This window comes from Rhea americana, unplaced genomic scaffold, assembly GCF_003343005.1.
Source record: "Rhea americana isolate MKP2758 unplaced genomic scaffold, rheAme1 scaffold_92, whole genome shotgun sequence".
Taxonomy (NCBI): domain Eukaryota; kingdom Metazoa; phylum Chordata; class Aves; order Rheiformes; family Rheidae; genus Rhea; species Rhea americana.
Genome location: NW_028187111.1, coordinates 3,360,004 through 3,386,742, shown reverse-complemented (window position 1 = coordinate 3,386,742; position 26,739 = coordinate 3,360,004). Strand labels below are relative to the sequence as shown.

The 26,739-nt window shown below is 40.2% G+C and overlaps 1 protein-coding gene and 1 pseudogene across 3 annotated transcripts in view; one reads left to right on the top strand and one right to left on the bottom strand.

Moving 5' to 3' along the window:
* Window positions 1-8,772, top strand: part of LOC146584579 (uncharacterized) — a 13,309-nt pseudogene extending 4,537 nt beyond the window's left edge.
* Window positions 1-26,353, bottom strand: part of GSK3B (glycogen synthase kinase 3 beta) — a 154,485-nt gene extending 128,132 nt beyond the window's left edge. The window contains exon 1 of one of the 3 annotated variants that reach the window (XM_085324661.1): window positions 24,953-26,353. In XM_085324661.1, coding sequence (XP_085180787.1) covers window positions 24,953-25,040 — 88 coding nt within the window. In that variant the 5' untranslated portion in view covers window positions 25,041-26,353. The remainder of the gene's footprint in view (window positions 1-24,952) is intronic. The other 2 variants (XM_085324659.1, XM_085324660.1) reach the window with 2 other exon arrangements.
* Window positions 26,354-26,739: the final 386 nt, after the last annotated feature.

The following is a 26,739-nucleotide window of genomic DNA, read 5'->3' as shown; positions in this document are numbered from 1 at the left end:
ACCTAAATGACTGACTGGGGCTAAGTGATCCATGAGCCAGATCTGTCCTGCTCAATTCCTGAATCAAATGTATTTAAAGGATATCCACTCCCCAGCATTAACATTCTTTTAACACTATACTTTAATGATCATCAAGAACATCAACTTATGAGTATATTTTAATCTATTAAAAGAATGTTCCTTTAAATTAAAAAATAAAATAGTTGATTCAGCCATTCAGTTATATCACATTCAAGACTTACTAGAAGAATCCACTATTCATAATATGCCACACTATTAAGTGTCTGAGAAAGAGTACACATGAAGATTCCTCCACCTAAAGAGAACACACAGGCCTCTCTCAGAATACTGACTTTAAAGGTCTGAGTTTCTCATTATTAAAACAACCCTAAAATGGTAAAATTGCATCTTCTGCTTTTGGAAGAGATAGAGAAATAGAGCATACAGCACAAAATGATCTATAATCTGCTTTTTAAAAAGGATGCTCTTTTACACAACATGCTAAGTTTTATTTAGGTCAGATAAGCTTTTTTAGGAGCTTCTAAGAGCAACTTTATCACCAACACATAAAGCATTGTATACTCACCCTTCTCCCTCCAGGAAAAATGATTAACCATGCAGAGGTTAGTAGGAGCTAAAATCTCCTTAGTATACAGCTCTCTGCCAACCACAACTCAATCAATCTGGAAACCAGAGTTCAGGAACAGCTAGTTTAGACTAAACATTTCCAAGCTTAACCACTTTTCCCCTGCACATAACAGGGCTTGACTGAAATGAAATAATATTGTCACTGCTAAAGTAAAGTGTGCCTATAGGAAAAAAATGTGAGAATAGAACTTCAAAAGAAGATATTTTTCCCTACTAATGCATAAGGTGCTTGTTGTCTGCATAGCTTCCAACTTTTATAAATTCTGCTTTCAGTCTCAAAATATGTACTACTGCAGCAAAGCAACACTAACTTCTGCCAAAAGAGAGCCCTTTCCAACTGGCTCCATAGCAGCCAGCGAGACATTCTGCTCTCCAATGTCACCCTTACACCTTGCATGGACTCTACAGCTCTCTTGCAGGAAAAAAAACCTAAGTTTTGCATTAAGGAGTCACTATACTGTCAGATAACTCTCAAGAAAACAAAGGTGTGTGTTTTACTTCCTTTTGACCTCAGTCTTCAACACACAGAACTGAATAAACAGACAGCTAGTCAACAGTAAACATCTGAACGGAGGTCGAGATTTTATCATCCATTACATTTGGTACATAGGTTGTCGTACAGAGACTCAAAATTATACAATCCTCTGGCAACTCCAAACAGAACATCTTTAGAACAGTTACCACAAGCCAAGAAACAACTCTTAAAAGCAATGCACATTTTCAGAACTTTTTCCACGAGAAAATTAAGTGCTTCATTATTTCAATATTCTAAGTGTAACAGGAAGCTTCATCCCCGTAATAAACATAGTGAGTTTCTAAGGAAAAGCTAAATATACTAAACATACTTTGCCGTTTAGAAAAGCAACATTTGTTATTCCACACGTTTAAGTTAAGTATATAGTCAAATATTTACTTTTAAAGCAAGGATTCAACCACTTTGCTGTGTAAACAAACTAGTGTTTCCTCACCAAATTAACACCGGCTTTCCCTAAGCACACTCCATGTTCTGAGAATTTAAGTGGATATATTACATATTCAAGAGAGCCTGCTAAGAGCCTAACACTCCATATCAGACAGATCAATTATCTTAACTACTTAAAATACACAGTCTATAACGTTTCAAACRTACTCATGTCCTTTGTTAGCTATACTAAAAGAACCAAAAATCTTGACGTCCTCAGAGCAGTAATTACAGCCATCATTTTAAACATTTCAGATAAAAAAAAAAATAATTGCTCTTGGGAGATGTACAACTCTGGGAAAGTCCTTGTAGAAGAAGAAAACATAGCTGTAATAAAAAAACAAGGATCTAAATAAAAAAAAAAAAAGCACATTACAGAGAACTCCACAGATAATTATTCACTTTCAAAATACCAACCTTTTTTTCCAGTAAATTAAAATCTACAATAAAGTGGCATGTCAGGAAACACTAAGCAGCATCTCAGGGCAAGGTAACTGTACTTCCTTTGGGAACAGAGGAAGATGGGACATTTTGAAAACAAAAATTTTTACTGAAGTATAGTATTAGCCTCACATGCAGAGCAATGGATGGCAGCCACCTTATATTTCAAAGAATTCTTAGAAAAGCATTAACTTTAAAAAAGAAAAAAAAAGAAAAAAGAAGAGCTCTGGGTTACAGCCAAAAATAACTGTAACCAGGGTGTGTATTTGGGGAAGGACGGAGGCAAAAAAAAAAGAATTTGTACACACACACAGAAATACGAAAGCCAAAATCTGGAGGTAGATAGAGGTACAATCCATGTGCTTTGTGCTGTTTCCAACTGAGATAAAGCAGTTGGCTGACACTGTGAATCACACACACAAAAAATTAAGTTTGTCTAATACTTTATATTTCAAAATATCAACTAATATTGAATTTATATTTCTTAAGCTACAGTTTTTTTAGATTAAAAATTAGATTGAGTCCAGGTAATCATCAAGTAAAGGGTAAAGCATTTTTACAAAAGTTATGTCAAAATAAATGTCAAATCCTAGTGTGTAAATCAGTATTTAAATTCTGTACAAATTTGAATTTGTGCATTCAAGACAGATACAGGTAGAACAACCCRAATTCCTTTTTCTGGACCCACCAGCAGGAATGTTACAGAGGAAAAGATCCAAGGAGATCAGAAAGAGTCATGGTGGACCACACACAAACTTCACACACATCTTGGTCATACCTGCTTGTTTTATGGCATCACCACAAAGTGGACCATCACCCTCATATATATAGTCATTTACACATCTCCGTCCTTACGATTCCACTTGCAGGTTTGTAAATTAGCTCATACTAAGTTTGAAACTAGATGGTTCTGTATTAAAAGGTTAGGTATTTTAACGTTACCAAAGAAACCCCAAAGCCACAAATGAAGAAGTGCTGAAATCAGGATTTAGAAATTTAATCCTATCCATATCCAGTTTTAAGCTCTAGGTGACAACACTGGAAGATGCTAACACCTTGCATCCAGAAGACATGACCTGCCACTCTTTCAAGGAGAAGTTGTGGGGTGCTGCCAAAACTTAAGCACTCTCCTTCTAAACACTGAAGTGATCAAGGTACCAAATACTGAGGAAGCTACTCCAAATAATAGTAGTTACTTAGTAAATACAATTTATTTCCCTACATGCAGCATTAAAGAATTTTACAAATAACCAAGAGGTGCAGATACATCCTCAAACAGTGTATTCAAAGCCTTTCAGGTACTTCATTATCACAATTTCTTTTTACATGCTATTAAAATGCACACAACCTCTGGACTACTTAAAAGGAACAAAAAAGCATGTTATTTTCACAGAACATACATTTTCAGGAAGAGTTCAATGTACTGGCTGTAGGTCTTCTTGAGGTTGAGGATCTGGTGTGCATGCATTCATTCCAGCAACAAGCAGCATGGTCCTGAAACCAGTTAAGGCATAAAGCTCGGCTCTCCAAGGACAATGCACCCCATGTTATTGAAGAAATGTAATAGTAACAAAAAAAGTCTCTGTAATGATTCCTTTAAAGCTTTTTCAGTTAAGAAAACAAATGCGGTTTTAGTCATTAAAAAAACACGGTTAGCAAAAACGTTCAAAGCAGAACCACCAAGGTAGGCAAGTCAACAGGGGAGATGAAGAAAAAGAAAAAAGCAATTGGTACACCTCAAGAGCCACAGTATGTTAAAATAAATAAAGATAGGAAGACATCTGCATGCCTTTTATCRAAGTCTCAATCAAGACTTGAAAGGAAGGAAAGCCTAGAAGAGGCCAGAGAAAACAGAAAGTCATGATGCAACTAAAAGCTGATCAAGCCCACTTAAGCCTTGAASCATAGCAAACAGTACTGATCATGTTTTACTACTTTAATACATTTAATTCCCTGGCAAAATAAAGTTTTTGTTCTAGTTTGGGTACACAGTGCTGAACCTCTTCTCTTGCAGTGGCATTAAAAAACCAATTTTGAGAACCAAACCACATTCAGCACTAACAGTCTTAACTTGTCCAGAATTTACCTATTCTTGCCTAACACTCTGAAGTAAAAAGCTCTAAGGAAATGTTTTTGCTGTTAGTAGATCAGAGATTTAAGAATAGTAAGTGGAAATACATGTGGCATTCCAACCACTGCTTTATTTTTTTTTTTTCTAAAGACTTTTGAGAGGCGATTARGAGGATTGGAGGAAGGGCTTTTCTCTCCACACAAAATGGCTTTGCTAAATGTAAGAAAGTGCACTTAAGCAGACTTCTATTCAAAAAAACAAAAGAAAATTGGGATAAAAAAATAGCCCAGCTGCATTTTAAGTACAAGTTTATCTAGCTGCCTTCATGATACAGCTCATGATTTTGTTTAGGATTTTTTGTGTAAAACCTGAAATATGTACCTACCCCCACAAAAAAAAGATTCCAAAATTATCCTACTTTCTTCTCTAATATATTGACTGTAAACATAAATAGTGTAAAACACTGAATTTACATCTCTTAGCTKCCACACTGATGGTTTGTAGAAGACATTAATAGTCTAACCCCATTCCTCCCATGAACTCCACAAATGTAACTGTGCTTTAAGTTTCAGAAGTTAAAGTGTCTACAGTATTTTCAAGTCAATTTGGTTTCAGCAAACCCTGAGAGAATATACCAGCTAATACATTCTCTCATCTCTGATCCTACATTCTCTCCACTAAACTCCAAATATTCCTTTACCAACTTCAAACTAAGTTGTACAAATCATCACAGCTAAGAGCAATTTAAAGCTTAACTGAGACATAATTCATTGCTTAATACTCATCCAGTCCCTGAACTTGAAGAACAACCAGAACATAGGGAGTGATGGGATTTAAAATGACAAGAGAATTCTCCTACATAGTCTGTGAGCTTTCCCTGTATCCTGAAGACAAAAAAAATACTACTGTCTCTTAAAGAGGTGAAAAAAATGCTCAACTACATGAAGTGAGATGGTAGAAACTTGGCCAAATTAGACAGTCAAACTCAATACAAGACAGTTTCTTTAGTTTCTTTTTTTTTTCAATGAAAATATTTGGAAAAAGTCATGATTATCATCTAGACAAAATACTTTTTGGTGCCAGTCTCAAGTCTTAAGCAGGAGAGACACTGGAAAACAAGTCAGCTAGTATAGAAAGTTAATGCAAGTCAAGACAGCTCAACATCTGATAAAGTTACATAGCTGTTCTAGTTACTATTAACCACAAAGAAATGTTCTATGCCAGTTCATGAACAACCAAATTAATATGTTTCTATTTATTCATCTTAATTTTATTCCAGCCACTTTAGTGGTCTGGAGGAAAGGCACACAACTGTTCTTTTTAACAAGCACAAGCAAGACCTCCTCTTCGAGCCACAAAAAGTCTCCAGCTCAATATACGCCAGAACATCCCCCTCAGCATGGCTCAATTTTTTTGTTGAGGGTTTTATTCTTGGTGTTTTAAAATCATGAAAACATTTTTGCTTTAATTTTTCATATGCGTTTTATAACAAGCAGAAGAATGAAAAGGATCTCATAGTTCTCCAAGTCCAATTTGTTCCTACTGAAGACAATCATATTGTCTAGTCCTGAGTCTGCACTTAATCAAGGCAAGTCCCTACCTTCTCATGCTTAAAGCTATTCTATAATCTTTTCTTTTTTTTTTTTTGGGGGGGGGGGGAAGGGGGACACACAGAAGGAGCCCAGGGGAAAGCAAAGGGTGGAGATTTTCCAGGCACAAGCATTGTACTTGAGGCAAGCAAAAGCAGTAACTAAACCAGCGTTTGTTCACTCCATCCTCAAAAGCACTTACACATAGGAAGAAAATAAGTATATATATACACACACTATAACGTCCTCTCTGACCATTTTGCTGAGAACAATYCATCAGTTTCACTCCCAGGTTCTCCTTTCCCCCATAATCCTGGTTTGTGCTTCAGAGTGAATTCACCTCTCACAGAAACGCAAATAAGCAAAAGTGCACACAGTATTCCAGATGCGGTCTTGGCAGGAATGCTGATTCCACCAATTTCCCTGTCTGTCAGAAATATATTGCCCAGAACCACATATGCAGCTGGAGCTGCACTGCTCAGAGGCTCCAGTCATGCTGTTATACTTGCAAATTTCTAAGTGATAAGTTTTCAACTGAGAGCTCTCCACATCAGGAAATGCAGGTAATTTCTACAACCACCACCTTCACGGCCACAAAATTATTTCTCTACATTATTCTACTCTTCTATTAGTGAAAACAGGAATTTATTCTATATTTAAGAGCATTCAAAATAGAAGAAAAGGTAAGATAAAATGGGAAGAGTRTAAGTTCTAGCGCTGTTACTGAGACTTTCTTGCATAACGTTAGCGTTTTCATTCTCTTATTGCCGTGGGTTTGAAAGATGGTATAGTAAAGTATTTCTCCATTGCTTACAGCCAAGGCAATGGTTCTCTTCCACTAAAACCAAACAACGGATTTGGGTACACTGCATGCTTTAATTAGTATGCTTAACTTCCCAATTCTATGCACTGATCTGCACATCATTTTTGGTCAAAATCTGGAAACTACTTAGTCTATTTGCATATGCTTYTACCTCCACCTCTAGCAGATTTAGAGAACTTTGAAAGCAAAACCAAAAACATCCTGAAACATTTTTAAATGCATATTCAAGACACGAGTAAGATTTGGCACATCAAGTTATCACTACTTTCTTTTGTATCTAAAGGTGCATCACTACATTCCTTAAACCAGACCTGTTTAAGTCTGCCGTTCCACTTCTACGTAACATATATTTTTATATATATATATATTTTATATATATATATATATATATATATATATTTGCATTAGACAAACTCACAAAAAATATAGTAACATCAGCTAAACACTGACATTTAAAAAAAATTAAAAAATAACCACAACATTTTCCAGAGATACCTTCTTGCAAGATAGTTGTGGTTCCATCTGCTTTGAAGTACAATTACAGACTACAGTAAAGGTAAAGCAGCAAGAAAGTGATACTTGTCCATTTAAACAAAAAGAATCTTTAAAAAAAGATAACTCCCTAATATCTTAAGCAGTATGGAAAGAGGAGTGCTCCTTTMCAAGTGACTACTCTCCAATTTTTCTCCTCCATGAGGAAGAAGTTATTCCAACAAGAACTGCTTTAATTTACAGTTTCAGCCAACCAACTGTTTCATACTTACCTCCTCTACTTATGAGCTCAAAAACAAGATAAGGGAACAGAGTGTACATGGGGGAGGGGGAGGAACACTTTTCTTACTTTAGAAATTTTAAGAAAATTCAGTTTATCTGAATCATTCCAATTAAAAAAAAAAAAAATTAGTTAAGCCCTACCATACTTCTTTCATAAAAGCTGTTACTGATGCCAGGTTACTCTCTTTGACATCTTGTCTCATCAAGAACTGAGGCTTAAAAACATCAATAGAACTGCCCCCACAGCTATCAAATGAAAGACGAACAAGTTTTCCACAATACTGAAGTTGGAAACTATTCCATCATTCAGATGACGACAGCTGCAGACAAAGAAAAACTCTATGTCCATGACAGTTTAAACCATCTAAGAAGTGGACTATTTTGTGTGTGTCAAAGTCAGAGCAAACACTAAATACACCCGTTAGCAAAGCACTGTCTAGAAACAAAGCAGAAAGGTCTCCAAGAAGACCCTCTCTCTTACAGCTAGAAGTCTCATCAGCCAAAGTCAGTGCAGAGGGACAAAGCATTCTGGACCATTACTGCATCCTAGGAGGACTTTCATATAAGGCTCTCTTTTCCATGTTATTTCCTCACATCTCATCTAGATTATGAGGCGGGAAGAAAAAAATTAAGATCTATCTACTTTTGCATACCCTATTCCAAAACCACCTGGAATAAGTAAGGTTTCAACAGAACTTTACAATATTGAATTGTAAATTTAGAAGATACATTAATAGCAGYTGAAGATCTCTGCAGTCCCCCAGGGCTCAGTACTGGGTCCYATCCTGYTCAAYTTRTKCATCAACGACCTGGATGAGGGGACWGAGTGCCTCCTCAGCAAGTTTGCTGATGATACCAAGCTGGGAGGAGTRGSTGAWACACCYGASGGCTGTGCTGCCATTCAGAGAGACCTGGACAGSCTGGAGAGCTGGGCAGAGAGGAACCTCATGAGGTTCAACAAGAGCAAGCACAGGGTCCTGTATATGGGRAGGAATAACCCCATGYACCAGTACAGGCTGGGGGCTGACCTGCTGGARAGCAGCTCTGCAGAGAAGGACCTGGGAGTGCTGGTGGACAACAAGTTGACCATCAGCCAGCAATGTGCCCTTTTGGCCARGAAGGACAACGGTATCCTGGGGTGCACTAGGAAGACTGCTGCCAGCAGGTCGAGGGAGGTGATCMTGCCYCTCTACTCAGCCRTGGTGAGACCTCATCTYGAGTACTGCATCCAGTTCTGGACTCCCCAGTACAGGAGAGACATGGAGCTACTGGAGAGAGTGCAGCGTAGGGCTACAGAGATGATCAGAGGGCTGGAGCATCTGCCCTATGAGGAAAGGCTGCGAGAGCTGGGCCTCTTCAGCCTGGGGCAGAGAAGACTGAGGGGGGATCTTATCAATGTGTACAAGTACCTGAAGGGAGGGTGCCAAGGGGACGGGGACAAACTCTTTTCAGTGGTGCCATGTGACAGGACAAGAGGCAATGGGCAGAAACTGAACCACAGGAAGTTCCTCCTGAATGTGAGGGGARATTTCTTCACGGTGAGAGTGACGAAGCACTGGAACAGGTTGCCCAGAGTCTCCTTCTCTGGAGATCTTCAARGCCCGTCTGGATGTAACCCTGTCTAATTCTAACCCTGTTCTTGAGCACAGGGGTTGGACTAGATGATCTCCAGAGGTCCCTTCCTACCTTACCRATTCTATGATTCTGTGATCTCTGCCTTCTATAGTAACCTCATATGTACACTGAGTATGACTGAAGCCTTGTGAGCTGCTGAAAGAGAGGCATTTGCTTACTACAACTCAGTTTCAGCATCACCTGGGAAACCACGTGCCAGCACAGTTGCACAGATGACCATTTTTCTTCTGAAGCATCTTTTTGGTTTCTCATGTGAGGACTCCTGACTTGAGTTTCACACATTCTTCTTATTTGTATCTCAAGAACGGCAGAAGGCAATTAAAACCCCTCCAAATTTTAGGAATCGAGAAGTTAAACTAGCACAAGAAGTTATAAAGTAACAAAGACAATACTTTAAACCAGAATACTCAAGTAAAATAAATAAAACACATCTATGCTCTGCAGAYGTTGAAGACTAAGAATTCCTTTTCTTTTTTGGTTCATATTCTATGCAACATCTGGTTTCCACAATCTTCAGACATTTGCCCATTAAATAAAACCCAAAGTGACTACCATCAATAACCACCATACAGCAAACAAATTAAAGTGACAACAGGAAAAAGATAGAGCAAGGTGACTAACCAGAAGAATATGCAAGGAGAGAATACCTGACAATATAATTTAAGCAAGATTTACTTTCCTACTTTTTGTTCTTCAATATTACATTGGTGGTCAAAGATGCAGCTCCTAAAYCTGCTTGAGAGATCTACAAGGTCTGAGGAAAAAGCTATGTAATGAAGGGACCTATATTCTTCATGCATTGGCTTTACACAGCAAACTAATCTACCCCTCCCAGAAGCTCTTTGGGGCAGGTATACCCCATTACAAGCACGGTACTTGTACAGCTACTGCAGTACTGTAACATAAAGCTGAAGATCTGAACAGTTCTTGACTTGTGCTAAATTCTTTTGTGTTGAAGTAACAACCACAGGATCCAAAAAAAGAAAAAAAAAAGAAAAAAAAAGAAAATCAAAGGATGGCATTGTTTTTCTTAGGATCCAAGCTGCAGAGACAACCCCCCCCCCAATACACACACAGATTTTGTGGCTTTCAGCTAAGCACAAGATTCCCAAATTAGAGCAAGCTTTCATATCAACAGCGCTTATGTCAAAAAACAAAATTCACAGCAGATTCGTATCTCTACTAAAAATGCAACCTCCAACAGATTAAGCCCTTCCAAGTAGGGTACATTTACCTGAACACAAGGCTAAAGAAGTCTGTTCAAAATCAGAGCTAAAGATTGGGAACTTAGTATATGCAATTATTTGTCCCAAATGGAAACAAATCTCTCTAAGATGACCTTGCCTGAAAGCCTTAAAGCTGTGGTGGATTTCACAGATCCCCAACTTCACATCCACTGCCCTCCAGCAAGCTACTGACAGCCCCAGCCTCCTTCATGCCAAGGGGAAAGCAAGCAGGAATACTGAACTATAAATGAAATCCTTGTCTAGACCATGTAAAACTAACCAGAAAGACAGAAAATAAGGCACTGAGCAACCACAGGCTGTCATAATTCAAACCTATGCAAACCTCTGTATGTAAACTACCTGACAAACTTTTCTGATATTTTTAAAATAGTCAATACTAGGAATCCGATAGCTTAATCTGCTTGAGTGCTCCAGTTCTTAAGAGTTGATTCAACTAACTTAAGCCATGTTTCCTGCAGCTCAAGCCCACAACTTCTCGTTTCATCTCCAGCAGGCAATGGTTTAAGTCTTTTCTTTCCAGCTATCTTCAACATATTTAGAGAATGTTATCAAAGAAATCTCCTTTCAGTTTCATCTGAAAGAAATCAACCTAAATGCACTCTGCTTTTCCTCAGAGCACATTTTCCAGAACTCTGATCACTCCCTTTTGCTTGAAAACTTTTCTTCTTTGAGTATAGTAGCAAAACTAGTCACTGCAATTCAGCTTAGCCTTATTAGCACACTGGGAAGTAAGAAGGGTAGCTTCATCTACTTTATATGACATTCCTGTTAATAAACCAAGCAAAATGTTTGCTATTTCTGCGGCATTGGTTGATTCATGACCAGTGCAAGAACCTCAAACTTCCRATTCTTCCCTGCAGAGCTTCTGCCCTCCCATTTACTTCCCACTCTTATCTGGGCAGTTGAGTCTCACTGAGATCTAACAAACTGCATCTGCTCCTGCTGAACTGCATCCTACTTGCATACCACCACTATGTCTATTTGTCAAGAGCATTTTGAATATACGTTCTGAAGTCCTTGCAGCTCCTCTCAAGGTAATACAGTCTGCAAGTCTAGCAAGTTTACTCAGATCAGTTGCAAAAGATACTCCCACGACACCTAAGAAAACTCTGCAGAATCTCACTTGACCCCATCCTCCCTGTTTGATCAGGAGTCCCCATTAATGTCAAAGTACTATTTTATAACAGCAGCAGATCCTTCTTAGACAAATAAAAGCCTGAGTTTCTACTGCAATATATAGAATAATTAACTGGACAGAAGTGAGCACAAACAATAAAGACTATGTTTCTTTTATAAGAATAGATATACTGGATCAAATCAAAGCCTAACCTAACTCAGATTCTTGTGTTAAAAAYCAGCCAAAAACAAACACCCGAGAAATAACAACAATATGGCAATTTTTAAGAGATTTCTAAAGCACATTCAGTAGCCTTATCTAACAGCACATTACACAAAGATGATACGCAAAAGTGTTGATATGCAAGTGGACAGAAACAAGACTATATCCTGTTCCCTASACCTTCTCTCATTTCACTTCTAATTTTATGCCACTGTTCTCCTGCACTGCATTTTGTTTACCTTGTCCAACATCAGCTTATATGACAAAGGAGCTCTCAGCTGCACAAATGAAACCAAAAAAATGAAAGTGACATTATACTGAATTACTAGAGAAAAGTTAGCAGGATTCCGTAAAAGTATACAAAATAAAAAGTTTTTAGCTAGTGGTATCCTTTTAAACAAGCACTTTCATTCTGCAAAGTTAATTCCATTTACCAAGAAGTCCCATGGCTAATGTCCTTTTAAGAGGTTTTAGTAATGTGGTCTGTATACCCTTTTCTTAAAAGGACAGCCACGGGCTGTGTCACTTTGTAAAACCTTAGCAATACTGGATTTTGTGGGTTTTTTTAAGCCGTTTTGAATAACTTCTAAAGGATTTCAACTATTTCTTGTAGTAACCAAAAGGAATATTTTTCTTAATACTATGCCAAGATGAAGCAAAAGGAATTCATAACTGCACCAGTCTACCTGACTGCACTGCACAAAAGACTCTCTTGAACTTTCAGGAGCAGCACTGAGACTCTCAAGTCAGATCATCCAACTTCTAACATGTTATCTTAACTCAGCTCGATTTTTCACATCATCTGAGGAGTTACACATTATACGGTCTATTGTAGGACAGGCAAAGGGGCACAGTCTACAACAGACAATATAGACACCTGGCAAGGATGCCATTATTATTGCATTAGCTCTTTGTGATCTCATTTAAAAACAGAGGTAAGGGTAGTATGTATTTAGTGTTTAATGAKTTTGTTCTTCTACGTAAGCATAAAAGCTAGTGATAAATATGGCAGAGCTGATTGCACACACTGAATAAGTCCATACAGAAGAATTATTGACCGACTTACAAAATCCGATCATACCTAAACTTGCAGTATCACTACAGACAGAATGAGAAATCAAAAGACAGAACAACAGATGATGACCAGACTACTTACTAGAATTCAAGCGATTTCAAAATACGAAGTCTCCAGTAGTTCACCTACATGTTCTATTCAGTGTCAGATTAAAGTTCATTATTCCTCCTCAGGCACAGGCAAACATGTGACCCCCTTATTAATGGATTTTCATGACAAAGTTACGGACATTATCTAAATTTTTAGAAATTTAGAAATTTTATTCTGTTCTCTGCTACATTTTGAAATAATAGGTCTCTCAAATATAYTGCAGTCAAGAAAACAGTCTCAACACAAAATTATAATACCCTATGCATAGCAATGCTCTAGAAAACCTAATCCTGAGGGATGACAACTGTTTTTCTTATCACACAAAAATCCCCATTGCTTTTACAGTTTAATGGACTACTGATACATTTTTCATATGCTTCTTACATTTCTCAGAAAAATACTTGGCATACTACCACACATAATGGAGATACCACTTCCACTGGCCTTTTTTCGCCCCAGTAGAGTTGCTTGTGCCATTTCTACAGAGATTCAAGGCATATCCTCAAAGTGCTAGGAGAAGGCTACTAATTGCTACAGCCCTACAGATGGATGGGTACACMAGCAAAGCCCTATGTACCACAACTGTGGAACTTAATTTGAAGTACAGTAGCACACAACTCTGGGAGAGGTAAAACCTCCACAGTACAGAACATACCAGGCTGCACAGTCATTTGACTTGCTTATTTTGGATGTTCAAAAACCCATGTACTACCAGCCCTTCCAAATAATTGGACAAGAATATCATAAGCACCTTTGAAAGTAAATATAAAATAATGCAATGGTACAGAAGATAAGGTACAAAACCAACCAATCCAAAATTTAGAACAAAAGGCCACAACTTTGACTGCAACACTTCTGTGATAACATATGTACATAATTTACATTAGCARAATCCTAATCAAACATAATACTAATAGTATTGTCTGATCATTATTACTCACACTTTTTCTATATTGCTCATAGTAACATTAAAATAAGAATGCTTCAACACAACACTTGAATCACCTAGTCAGACACTGATGTAGACAGCCTGTAATTTCCTAAGAGGGGTGTGGAGGGTGGGTGATTATATCCTGAGAAATCCACAGGTATTGAAACCTAGCCCATAACACATACTGTTACAGGTTTACTAAACAGCACTGCCGATGCTTAAAAATTTTAAGTGGGTTTCAAGCCCCTCCCTCTATCAAAAACTATTTTAACAAAAAGTTCCACTTTAAAGTTACATAATGACTCTATGTTCTTACTTAAAACTCATGAAAGGTCAGTTTGCAAGTTTTAAAAAGACTGTGCGTGCACATATTTGTGTGTATATACACATACACACAATCTTGAAAATTAATTGAATTTGGAAATTTCACTTCCTACCTTACAAGTACTTTAGGATATTACTTGGTGATTAGGTTGCAGTCAGCTTCTTTCAGAATTACCTTAGTAGCATCAAAATTAAATGTTATTATCAGTGGGATAGGACATTTAAAGTCACAAAATGGACCATGTGAAGTCAGACAAGAAGCAGGTTCACTATTACTAACAAAAGTATCATTCAAGTATTTAAACATCACTCTCAAGTTTAGTTCACTGAAATGCAATTAGCCAACCCAGAGTCAGCAAGAAGCTTTTAAACAGTCTTTGAAGAGTAGCTCTAAAGCACAGCCTTCACACATGGTCTAGGCTTAAATTCTAGATCCCAGAAACCTAGATCTTCTCCCCAACTTCACATCATACATCTGACTGTGTGCTCACGTGTGCATATGCATGCATGTCTCTCCACACACACGCACACTCACACATATATTTACATATGCATAAATATAAAGTGGTTGCCAGAAGACCATTTATCGTGCTTGTTCTTAACCGGAATCTACTGAATCTGATCTAGTTTGCCAGGAAAACCTTCTCTTGGGGATGGGGGGGTGGCATCCCTCCCCCCACAATGTCAGAATAAAGAAAAAAAGCATATGTAGCTACTACATGTTCCAAAATAACCRTGAAAGAAATTCACATTTTGCAATTATGGCATCAGATAAGAACAAAAATTCTGCTTTCACCATGTATGTTGAAAAGCAGGTGATGACATGTTGCCAGTACAAGTATTTCTGAACTATCATACTTATAAGTTACGTACACTGCATAAATGCATCTGCACTTCTCTCTCTAGTTAGATTGTACCAGGCTAACTCTAAAATTCAGTCAACCACCAACTGCCAAAAAACTACCCATGAAAAAATACAGCGGATTATAAAAAAATCCACAGGCTATTGCATGAAACCAAAGTACGGATACCAAACAAAAAGTGTTATTTGTAGTCTCATGAATATCTGGCATCCATAAATATGAGGGCTACTTCATGCATATGTAAGTGAGGTTTCTATMCCTGTCTTCAAAATCCCAGAAGTCTTTCAAACATCCCAGCTAGGAGAATAATAGCCGCAATTCTGTTGCTGAGACAGGTCCCAGCAACAYCCTTTTCAGTTTCCAACGACACTCAAAGACAGTAACTCAAGTTGAAAAGAAGTGTCACTTCACCAAAGTTGAAGTCTATCACGAAATATAACAGATACACAGATTTGGTAGTGTTCGTTACTCTAAGACGACCTTACATTAACCCAATTAGATTTCTATAACCTCCTCTAATTGCATGACACTCCAAGAATTTGTTTCTGATCTGCATTGCTTAGACATATGAAGAGCCCAGCAAATGTACAGAACTGTCAACCTCATGTCAGTTGCACAATAAGAATCTCTACACACCTCCAAATTAATTCATGCCTTCTATACAGATCAAAGAACACCAATTTCAAAGCTAAGCTCAATCTAAAAAATGCCAGTTCTTTCCCTTTTAGGAATTGCAATCAAAGGACTTCCCATCTCCTGCTGAGGAAGTGCATCAGCTGTCCTAAAGTTCAGGTCCAAAATTTCCACCCTGCACAAACTTGATGCAAGAGCACTTTRTTCAGCTAAACATTCATTAGTTGACCCACTGGAAAACAAGAACAGACAAAGATACATCTAGCTCTCTATGGGGCTTTAAACCATTTCCCAAGATCCCCAAATCATCCCTGCAGTCTTTCACTGGGGGTATTAATACACTTGATCTTAAAAAAAMCTAAACTTATTTCAAAGTCTCTAAAGCCAAAAATTGTATTTAGGAGGATTTTTCTACTCTTTGAGAGAAACACAAAGAAGCACAACATTAAACTACTACTATGCAATACACCATACATATCCATGGCTCCCAAGCTAACACTTCCAATCCTTTTAAGGTTGCAAGACTGGAAGTGGAATGGTCTACAAATAAGACCTTCCTGAGGACAACATTGTGCTCTGCACATATGCATATATATTTTTGTAAATAAGGCACATACATATGTATATGTGTGTGTGTGTGTGTGTGTGTGTACATATATATATGTAATCTTACATCTATTCACTTGCAAAAAGTATGCCATGCCAGAAAGTTAAAAAAAAAAATAAATCTTCTCAGCAAGGCACAACACATTTTCTGATGATGATATTCAACTTCTCATAAATGTAGGGAAATTYACTTATAGCTATGAGCTTCATTCACAAGGATACAGATCCATGCCAAATGATTCATATTTATTTGGCCAACAATCAAATATTCTGTTTATTTAGGCTGATGAATTTGTATCCCCTTCCTCCCTCTAGAACATCCACTCAACGGACAATCCAACATGTTCCAGATTTTTTTCCCCCTGATTTCACCTGAGTTAAGCCAAATGAAGCATGCAAGAGAGATACAATATGAATAACAACATAGGTTCTAGATGACCATGTTTGCAGCAGGGTAGGAATCGGGACACACACGACACGGACAGAATAGCCCTATCAGCTGCAACTAAAAYAATCTTCCTCTTTCTGCACTGCAAAAAGTCAAACTATCCTTTGCAGTAACAGTCACATTTCAGTTTATCTTTCTTCAAAACATTCTTGGCCTGTATGGAAATTAAACAATTGCCTGCATTCCTGGCAAAAATAGTTCTTTGAACTATAGGGCTTGTGGCCGACAAGAATTATACTCCTACAAAAAAAAGTCGAAACATACCATGTTCTACAGCTGTGGTTCTAAAAAATTCTGTCTCTGTTAGAAAAATTCGGCTGCTGCTTCCCTTCTGGTTACCGTTTCAGAGCCAACACCCAACTTCTTTCCTTCTAGAGTGCTCTGATACAAAAGACTGYGTAACTTTTACAGCTACACTCAAACACTTGCCTTCATGCATGCACAGCAGAATGTTTTTTCCCAAGTCCCGTCCATAGACCTTCTATGGCACTACTTGTTCAGCTGTATCAGCCAGGACTATCCCCCCACCACCTTTTAATCAGAAAGTCAATACTTCATTAACCAATTTCATTTGCCACATCCTTGCTGCCTCTGTTGGACAAGAAACAGGTAGGAAGCATCACTCTTCCATTACAATGTAGTACTTCTTTTGGCAGACACTGTAGASTACTAACAGGTTTCTTCAAAGATGCCCACTGCCTGAAGAGACAAGTTGAGTGGCTAGGTAACTATACCACCTTGCATTCCCATGAGGTATCATGTCTGAGAGTTGTTTTCCACAATTTACCAAAGATTAACAGAAGTTACCTAATCAAAGGAAAAACAGAAACAGCTATCTCTGAATAATTCRCTCCAACCTTACTGTAATATTAGCATAATAGTCCACTACTTTCAACATGACTACCTTGGTCCCTACAGCCTATAGAGAAAAAGACACTTAACCCTATTCAGGCTTATTACAAAGTTAGGAAACTATTCAGTGAAACTATTTAAGTGAGCAGATCACCACTTTTCTTAGTTGTAAGTTCTTACTTATTACCAAGATAATTTTCCATRGTGGATACCAAGGACATCTAAAACCCCACAATGGTATTTCTTCAGCAAAATTAACTCCATATTACTGGTGCAGAAGCCTAAGAAAACATCAAGAAGTTAATCAAGTAGAAGATACTTGGCAGTTAATCTTGGCTGAATTAATACCAACAAACTAGTGAAGTACAGAACCTCAGCGCCCACATAAGAGCAGAAATTATCACTAGTGATACTAGGTTTATAATCCTTCAACTGAAGAGGGGCAGTCAGAAAATACTGGGTCCACTGCTACGAAGAAGTGGCAACACTCTTAAGGACAAGTGCCATCCTTTCAGAATGTGCTGCTGCTGTGCAGTTCCTGTTCGTAATAAATAAATAAATTACATTACATTAAAAAAAGYGCTTGACGTTGATAAGTTATGTTACAACCTTCCTTTCTTCCATTATAAGGAAARCTAGAGTGAGAACAAATTGCCTTAAATACTCAAATCAACTTCCAGTCTGCAAAAGATAACCAGATAGAATGGACTGCTTTGCTTTATTTCCTTTCCTGAACAACAGACAAGTCATCTGTGATGAGAGCACCTAATGAAAAGATTCTTTGATAGCACTGATGGTACAAAAAATCCCTGCCCACTTCTCTTAGAGGCACATCAATACAACTTCTTGGTATTCACATTTTTGATAACACTCAGAGGCCAACACAGAAATGTTTTAACAGTTCTGACGCATGGATTTCTGTTGAAATTCTCATCTTCCCTACTGCAAAGCCAGAACATTACAACTATATTCAGATTAATCATATATGCTCCAAAAATACTACTGTTTATCTGGTGTGCTGTCTCTGTTTAGGAGACTAAACCTAACTGATTGACTCCCTCTTTAAAACATAAGCTGGTATCAACGGGTGAGGAGGGAGGAGTCTGAACATTTAGAGAAGGCAGTTCTACCTATATTTGCTATTCAAATCTTGTTTTCAAAAGCTTGAAGTAGAGCTTAATCCTAGGCCGCTGTTCAATGAGAYACAGCGGCATGACCAGAAACACTACTCATCTGAGCATGACTGGAATGTAGTAGCCATCTCTAGAAGAGGTGTATCTTGCAGCTATGACTCACATCTTTYTCACCTTAAGACTAGACTTCTGCAATGCACTCCATATAGAGCTACATCTAAAATTAGCTCAAAAATACAAACATACATAGACCATCGCTTCTCCAAAATTACACCTTCCCCAACAATAAAACGCAGCATTTAAGCCACAGTCTCCATCAGATGAGAAGTGCTATAAAGTTTCTGGTTTTGCATCTGAAGAAATGGGTTTTGACCTCTATAGCACTACATGGGTTTTGAGCATTTGTGTGCAAGGGAGTATCTTTTCTTGCCACATAGTGAAAGCTGTAATTAGCAAAGGTATTTATTTTCAGCATACATAAAGGAGCATCTATGAATGCAGGTTACTGACGGAAGATCCTTGTGTCAATAGAGCTACATATGGACCTGGGTCCAAGGAAAATGAGGAGAGCTGTTTTGTGAGGCACTTAAACTTTCAACAACCTCCTTTTCATAGCCAGTTTGGGTTTAGAAGTTTTATTCATCTTTCAAGGCTACACTGGATTAACACTCATTAAATCCAAAGAGCAGCCAAGTCACTCCACTAACTATAGAGCTGCTGAAGAAGATAACTGCTTTAACACTTCCCACACTACCTAGCTGTGGCTGACTACAAGTCATCAGAGCACAGTTAAAAAAWTTAAATGAAACAAAGGGGAAAGAAGTCCATAAAACTGTTCAAATGTTAAGTCTGTAGAATTTCTGGAAACTCAAAGTTGACAAGCCTTCCATTTTAAAACAGGACTAAACAAATCATTCAAAACAAAAACCTTCCAACAGCTTGAACAAAGAGACCACAAGCGTTCTCCAATCACCCTGAATGTGTTTTAGCTGATGTGTTCAAATAACTAAGGAGTTTAGCATTTAATTCATTTCCAGAAACGCTACAAYGGTTCACAGCACAAAGCTCTGACTGCAGACTTTTTACAGATATAGATACCTTGTATACTTTCAGAGTCTTTAATTCACCCATTTAATCCCCCCCCCCCNAAAAAAAAAAAGAGGGAAAGGGGAAGGCAGGAAGAGCAATAGCTAATAACCCATAATTTTGTATTATCGTGAAGACCTACTCTAAGCAAACAGGACAACAATATTGGAAAAGCACTTGTGTTCCGTCTAAAACAGTGCTTATAGACATGCTACAGCAAAATTAGAAGCATGAAACTCTAGAGGCAGTGAGGTGGTCATCCATCCAGTGAGGTGGTCTTTAGCAATACATGCCAGAGAACCACTTTTCTTCCTACCACCCTACCAAAGATCAAAACACATAAGCTACTTCTGTTGCGATAACAACAGGGCAGGAATGCTGCAGGCCATCTGAACCCCTAACAAGTTCAGAGATGAAACAATAGCATGACTTCTAAAACCAAGACGCACGCAGGCAAGGAACATATTCCTTAAGTGGTATGGGTTTCTACAGCTGTATAAATAGGTGACCAAACTGTTTTAAATGTTACTAAAAAACAGAAAAGGTTAATCAAGTGATAATAGGAAACACTGGAGGGAAGAAGAGGCAACATAAAAAACAGGAGGAGGAAAGAGTCGAGAAGAAACGAACACAAGTACGTCTTCCAGGAAAAAACATGAATATGACACATGGGGAGCACAGCAGGAAAAGTAAACCAAATTATCATGTGACATGTTCCACTGACAAGCCTCACTTTTTTATTACTTATTTTTCTGCTTAACTAACGCTACTGCCATGAATAAAGAGAAAACAGATTGGCAGTACTAGAACGAAGTACAATAGACACCTTTTTATTCCTTTTCAAATTTCAAGGCATGACTTTGGGACACTATAGTATGCGACATTTTTCACCATAGCGTACACTGTCATTAGCTGACCCCCTGTTAAGCCATATTTTTCCAAGTTCAGGCACGAGCATAGCCATTCACTCAGCAGTAGTCAAAAAGTTGGACAGGACTAGAATCGGCCAGACACAACCCTGAACAGGCTTTTGGAAGGGAGTGAGCTCCCTTTCTCCTGCAAGGAGAGCAGGATGGGCAGCTTCCAGTTTCGGAAACCAATTAGGCAGAAACTGCTATCAAAGGAATAGAGAAGGCCCTACCCTAATGGAGTTGAGAAAGAGCAGGCAGCGTTATCTGAGCCATTTTGCTGGTTTCAGTCCCATTCACTCCCTCACTGAAATTGCGCGAGCTACCCTCTTCCTCTACCCAAAGCTCTTTATACAGATCTACCTAGGTATCACACAGTACTGAACTAAACCTAGACACTGTGACCTACCCGAAAAGCAGTCATATTTAGCATACTGGCTTATTGTGTGTGCATACCTGGTGAGCAACATCTCCCAAACTTGATTATCTCATGTGCCACTATTTAAAGAGCCATTGTACCAGTGACAAATGCATCAAATTCATGCGCCAGCAGGGAGTACCATGTGTACAAAGTAGACAACAACAGAGTTACCAACCACTTGTGCTTTTGGAAGAGTAAAGTGTGAAAAAACACGAAATCAAAGAAGCAGCAGAAGTGAGAGGGAAAAGGCTTCAACAAAAAACAAGTTTGGCACCAGCATAACATTCTTTCAGAGTCCTGAATGAATTATTACAAGATTGTCCTTTAGATTTTGCAATCAAGATTGTGCATACAGCACTAGCATTAGCTAAAGCAAATAAAATTGTCTTCCTCAACCTCAACGTTAACAAAATTTTGCATATCTATTACAAATCCATGACACTCGCACATGGAGCAAACAGCTTTTCATGGCAAGTGCTGATATTATTTACCACTGACCAACAGAACAAATACTTGCTACAGCTACAATATCTACTGCTGTCTACAAAGACTCAGTGCTACTTTAAACACTTTTCCAGAAGCTCAGGGAAAAGGAAAAAAAATACAATTCTACAGTCATTAGATTAAAATTATGAAACTGCAAACTTGAAGACTTCTATTTTTACAAAGATATTTTTGGTCATGTGCTGCATGACTACCCTTTATTTTTGTCCCATTTGGGAAACAACGTACATCTGGAAGCAATGTAAGAACAACTAGGTGAAGAACAAAAGACAGCTTTAAACTCACACAGATTATGTCTGCAAGTGGAAAACTGGAAGCTCTTGATTTTGATATTCATCACCTAATTTTGAAGTTACAAATCCAGCTGATTTCTTGAACTATCCAACATTAAAGTTATAGCTAAATTCTCACAATTGAGATCTTTGTTATATTATGCATTTCCTACCAGTTTAGGGACAAGTTAAACAGAAGGCGTGCACTTCTTTTGTGTGAGAAAGCCAACAAGCCCAGCAACAGACCTGTACACAAAACAAGCTCTTGAAAATTACTTTAATGTAGAAATCCATATGAAAGGATGGAAAGAATAGTGTAATGACTTCAAAATCAAATATATAAAGAAAAAATAAATAAAATYAGATCTCAGGAGATGCTCCAGATGCAGGTATGGCTTGGAAGATATATGAAAAGGCTCCAGGGCTCCTATTCTTACAGGGATGTTTAAATCCCTATAAATCCTATTACAGAGCAATAAGAGCAGGATGCATGAGAAGTCATCTTTCCAAGAGCCAGGAAAGGAGAAGCTGCTGGGARTCTTCTGTCCTTTCCTTCAAGGTTCAGGCTTTCGTACCATCTTTGAGAACAAAGTCTAATAAATTACCCAGGGAGAAGATGAAAAACTTGCTTGTTCTTTCTCGCACATACCCCGAATCAAACAACCTCTTCCAATTCCTCTTATCCTAGATAAGGCATGAATCAGTGAGCCCTCCGCTACTTCATATAGTCTTTCCTCACCACCATTTGAATCCTTCCTTCTTAGATAGCCATTACTGTGCCCAGCTAGGAGCAGCAATAGCTGTGGAAATACCAGGCAATGCCTGACCATTTAATTCCACTGCTCCTCCAGGCTTTCAAATACAAGCAATGAAGCTGACAAAGCAAGTTACCTTTCACTCCCTGGCAACTTGGAGAAGACCTGCACCAAGACAGAGGTACTAAAGCTGCCTACAGGACTCAGAACACTGAGCCATCAATTTTCATCATTTCACAAGGATTCTTTCACCTCAGCTTTCACTTAAAAGGGCTCAGAATGTCATTAAAGTATCTATCTATATATAAACACCAAAAAGCAAGAGCCAAGAAACTCCCTGTTCACCACACGAGTGATTTTTTCCAAGCACTCAACCCTGCTAATAGACGAATTGCTACATCATACCATAAGATGCTACTAGAACTCATGAGAATGAGAAAAGTATTACCCTTTTTGGCACCCAGCAGCAGCCCTACTCTTACAAAGCATTAAAAAAAAAAAAAAAAAACTTAACTTTCTGGACTCGCTTACTTGGATAGATTAACTGAAAATATGAACTGTATTTCCCACAGAGCCCTTGTATGTAGTTCTCTTGCTTTGTTCTGACATTTTTTTCCAGACAGCAGAAGGACCAGGGCACATGACTAGAGCGATTGTGGGGGTTATCACAAGTGCGTGTGCTTTATGCTATGGCCTTTGTTTCTCCCTCAGTGTTAAACACTTGGGATTGAATCATATTTGCAAACTTGTTAGCCTGCATCAGTTAGCAGCCTCTTCATAGGCAAGCATCTGTCCAGTCTTTGACCTCAAATAAACGGAAAAGAGTATCAACGTCCTTTCAAGATTCAAGCTTTAAAGCTTGAATAAGACAAATACAGTTTCTGAGCATCACAGCTCTAGGTCTGATTCGTTTAGACAGAGCCACCTGCAGAAATATTGATCAATAAGATGTGCTTCCTATTCCACATTCACATAAAGTGAATCAATAAATTAAAATGGAGTCATATACAATTTTTCCCCATATAAATTAAGAGTCTTAATACATGCTAATGCTGGGTCTGATCAAACATACACTCTTATGCTGCTAATATGGATTAACTGCACTCCATYTATTCTAAGTACTGCAGGCACTCTGACCATGCAGATACAAGGTAGACAAGACCCTAAGCCCAGTGCTCTCTTCAAGGCTTCAACTGCAGTGGAAGACATGTCAGTGCAGAGAAACGCCAGAATTTGTTATGTCAAAAAGCTCACAATCATATACAGCTTTGGCATGAGATGCTCAAAACAATATGATATACRTACACACACAGTGCTGTCAGGTGTGGCTATATACAAGTATCAAATAGATCAATTGAACAGTAACACACATCAAGCATTCCAGGTCCTGTATCGATGCTATCCTCGATTTCCATAAGAAAAAAAGAAAATACTTTTGGGAACTAGACTATTAACATTAACCTGCAAGAACAATTTAATTGTTAATATGAACATATTCTGACCAAGAGTCAACAAATTCTGTATTACAGACACGTACCCGATCTTTAGTGAATCGGAACAGGGCTTTTTTCCATTCATATTGTACATTTAAGATTTTATATATATACATATATATATATATAAAAACACATACACACACATATACATACATACATACTTCCAATGCACACAAAATAGCCAATCCCACTGGCTAGAATATGAAGGATGAGCACATATTAAACACTTACTCAATATACAACATGTCTGTCCAGAATAAAGGCTAGGCCTCATTCTAAAGAAAAATTCCTCTGATCAGAAAACTGGAAAAGGCATACTGAGCTTGAAATAACTGCTCCATAGACTCACACGTCATATTAATGATTTCCTTATCCCCTCTATTGAGCATTTTACCAGAGCCTGATTCATATTATAGATATATCTTTTAGGGCAGCCCCTAAGAAAAAAAGGAAAAAGGCTTACAAAAGGTGCTTACACCCAATCTGTGGGTGCCTGGAAAAATCTTCTAAGGTTTCTCCAGGAGAACCAACAGTTATAAAAACATATAATGAATATGAATGTCATGACCATACCTATGGGCCCATAATTCATTTCCTCCTTTCACAGGAGAGGGAAAAAAAAGATCCTCTAGAGCTTTCAATCCATTTTCCAAAGAAATGTTCTTCTCAGTTGACCAAACGGACAGCTCACAATGCTGGCGGTGATAAGAGGCCGCATAAATGGACAAAACAAGCGGTATTTTTTGCTAAATATCTGTATTTTTTTTGGTTAAACAGGCCCCAAACGAAACCATRATGTGTGCCTATTCAAGGTTAATGGGGGGGGGGGGGAGAAGAGAAAGGGAGCTGCCTCATCCAGGGCCAGAGGCAGCCCAGGACTCTGCCACTGACCAGGCTCCGATGCGTTACTGTATTTACCGACCCCCCCCCTAAAAAATAATAAAGATTACGCCCTCCCCCCGCCCTTAACCATGAAAGACCCTTTAAAAGCCCGGCATGTGCCCCGCCGAGGCGAATCGATACTCACGGCTAACTTTCATGCTGCCGAAGGCTGAGGGCTGCTGCACCGGCTTGCAGCTCTCCGCAAAGGAGGTGGTTCTGGGCCGCCCTGACATGGTCTCTTTCGCTTTCTCTGCCCCTGGTCACCTCTCTCTCTCCTCCCGTCTTCCTTTCGGCCGCTCCTCTCGCCGGCGGCTCCCGCGGGTTCGCCTTCCTCCTCCTCCTCCTCTCGCGCTCAGCCGGAGGAGACGGGTCAAACCTGCCACATTCAACTCCCGGCCCCCCCTCCCCCCCCCGGGAAGCCCCCTGCCCGCTCGGTCTCCGGGTCGCGCTTCTCGGGGCTCGGCCTCACGCCTCCTCCTATAAAACCATCCTTCCCGGCAGCGCCAGCGGGTCCCCGAGCCGCCTCCACCCAGTCCGCAGTGCCCCCGCCGCCGCGCCTTCTCCCGGCTGGGAAGCGATGGGGGTTTGCTAGGCCTCGCTGCCCCCACCCTGAGCGCCAGTCACATGGGGCGGAGGCTTATGGCCGGGCTCCTCTGATCTTGTCGCTGAGCTTTTCTTTTCTTTTCTTTTTTTTTTCCTCCTCTTCCCCCTCCCCTCTCCTTTCCTTCCCCCTCGCCTCTTCGGGAGGCAGCAGGCAACGGGACTATTTTCCCCCGCGGAAGGATCTCGGGGCTCCCGGATCCGCCGACAGGAGGTGATGCGCCCCGCTTGCAAGGGGATCCGGCAGGGGCGGTGGGATCCGCGGCGGGCGGAGTAGGAGTGAAGCGGCCCGGGCGGCCTCGCTCGCTCGCTAAGGCTTCTCAGTGCGGCGCTGAGGCGGCGGCTCCGGCGCGACTCCTCATTGCGCCCGCAGGGGCAGCTGGCGGCGGCTCAGGCTGGGGAGGCTGCAGTGCGGGCGGCGGCCGGAGGCGGCGGTGCAGGCCATGACGGCGGCGGCGGCTCCCCAGCTCCTCGTCACCCGGCTTCAGAGCGCTGGCGGCGGCGGCTGTTGCTTCCCCGGGCGTCCAAGGCACATGGGACTCGCCCGCCCGGCTAAAGGCTCCTGCCGCTCCCTCCCGGCGCCGGCTGCCTCCTGCCGGGCCCCCCTCCCCGTTTCTGCCGATCGGTCCCTTTGTCCCCGCTGCTGCCTTCGCTGCGTGCCGGGCTCCTGCTGCTGCGCTGTGCGTGTGCGCCAAAGCCGCGCAGCCGCCTATGTCCGTTGCCGCCCTACGCTGCGGAACGGCCCTAAGCACCTTCTGTGAATACCTAGCCGAAGAGCCCGACGCACTAGCCAGCCCCCAGCCCGAGGCCCTTACGGAAACATCCGAGCCTCCTCGGGACCAATCCTGAGGCCTCTACAGAAATGTCTGTAATGGCTCGCAACCAATCACCAAGTCGTTACGGGCGCAGCCGAATCTCCCCGAAGGAGATCGCGGACCCAATCGGAAATCGCTGCCACCGCCCTAGCAGCGCGATCGGGGAGCCAATAGGCAGAAGACCTCTGTTCCGACCATTACCGGGCCCACCCGAAGATAGCCGAAGCGGGAGAGCCAATGGGGGGGACGCTCTGTCTCTCTTACACAGCCCTGGGACGGCTTCAAGACGCAGCCTGAGGCGGAGAACGCATCCGGGCTCCGATTGGCTTCCTCGGCGGAGACCTCTGATTGGATGTGTGGGGATGAGGCGGCCCGAATACGCCATCCAGCTGCCTGCGCGGGACCAATCCGCAGCCTGGGGCTGTTGGGAGCGTCCGCTCCCATTGGGGCTCGGGAGCACGGGGCGGTGCCACTGGAACGCGGTGCGGCTTTCCGCCTCGCTCACCTTTATGACCTC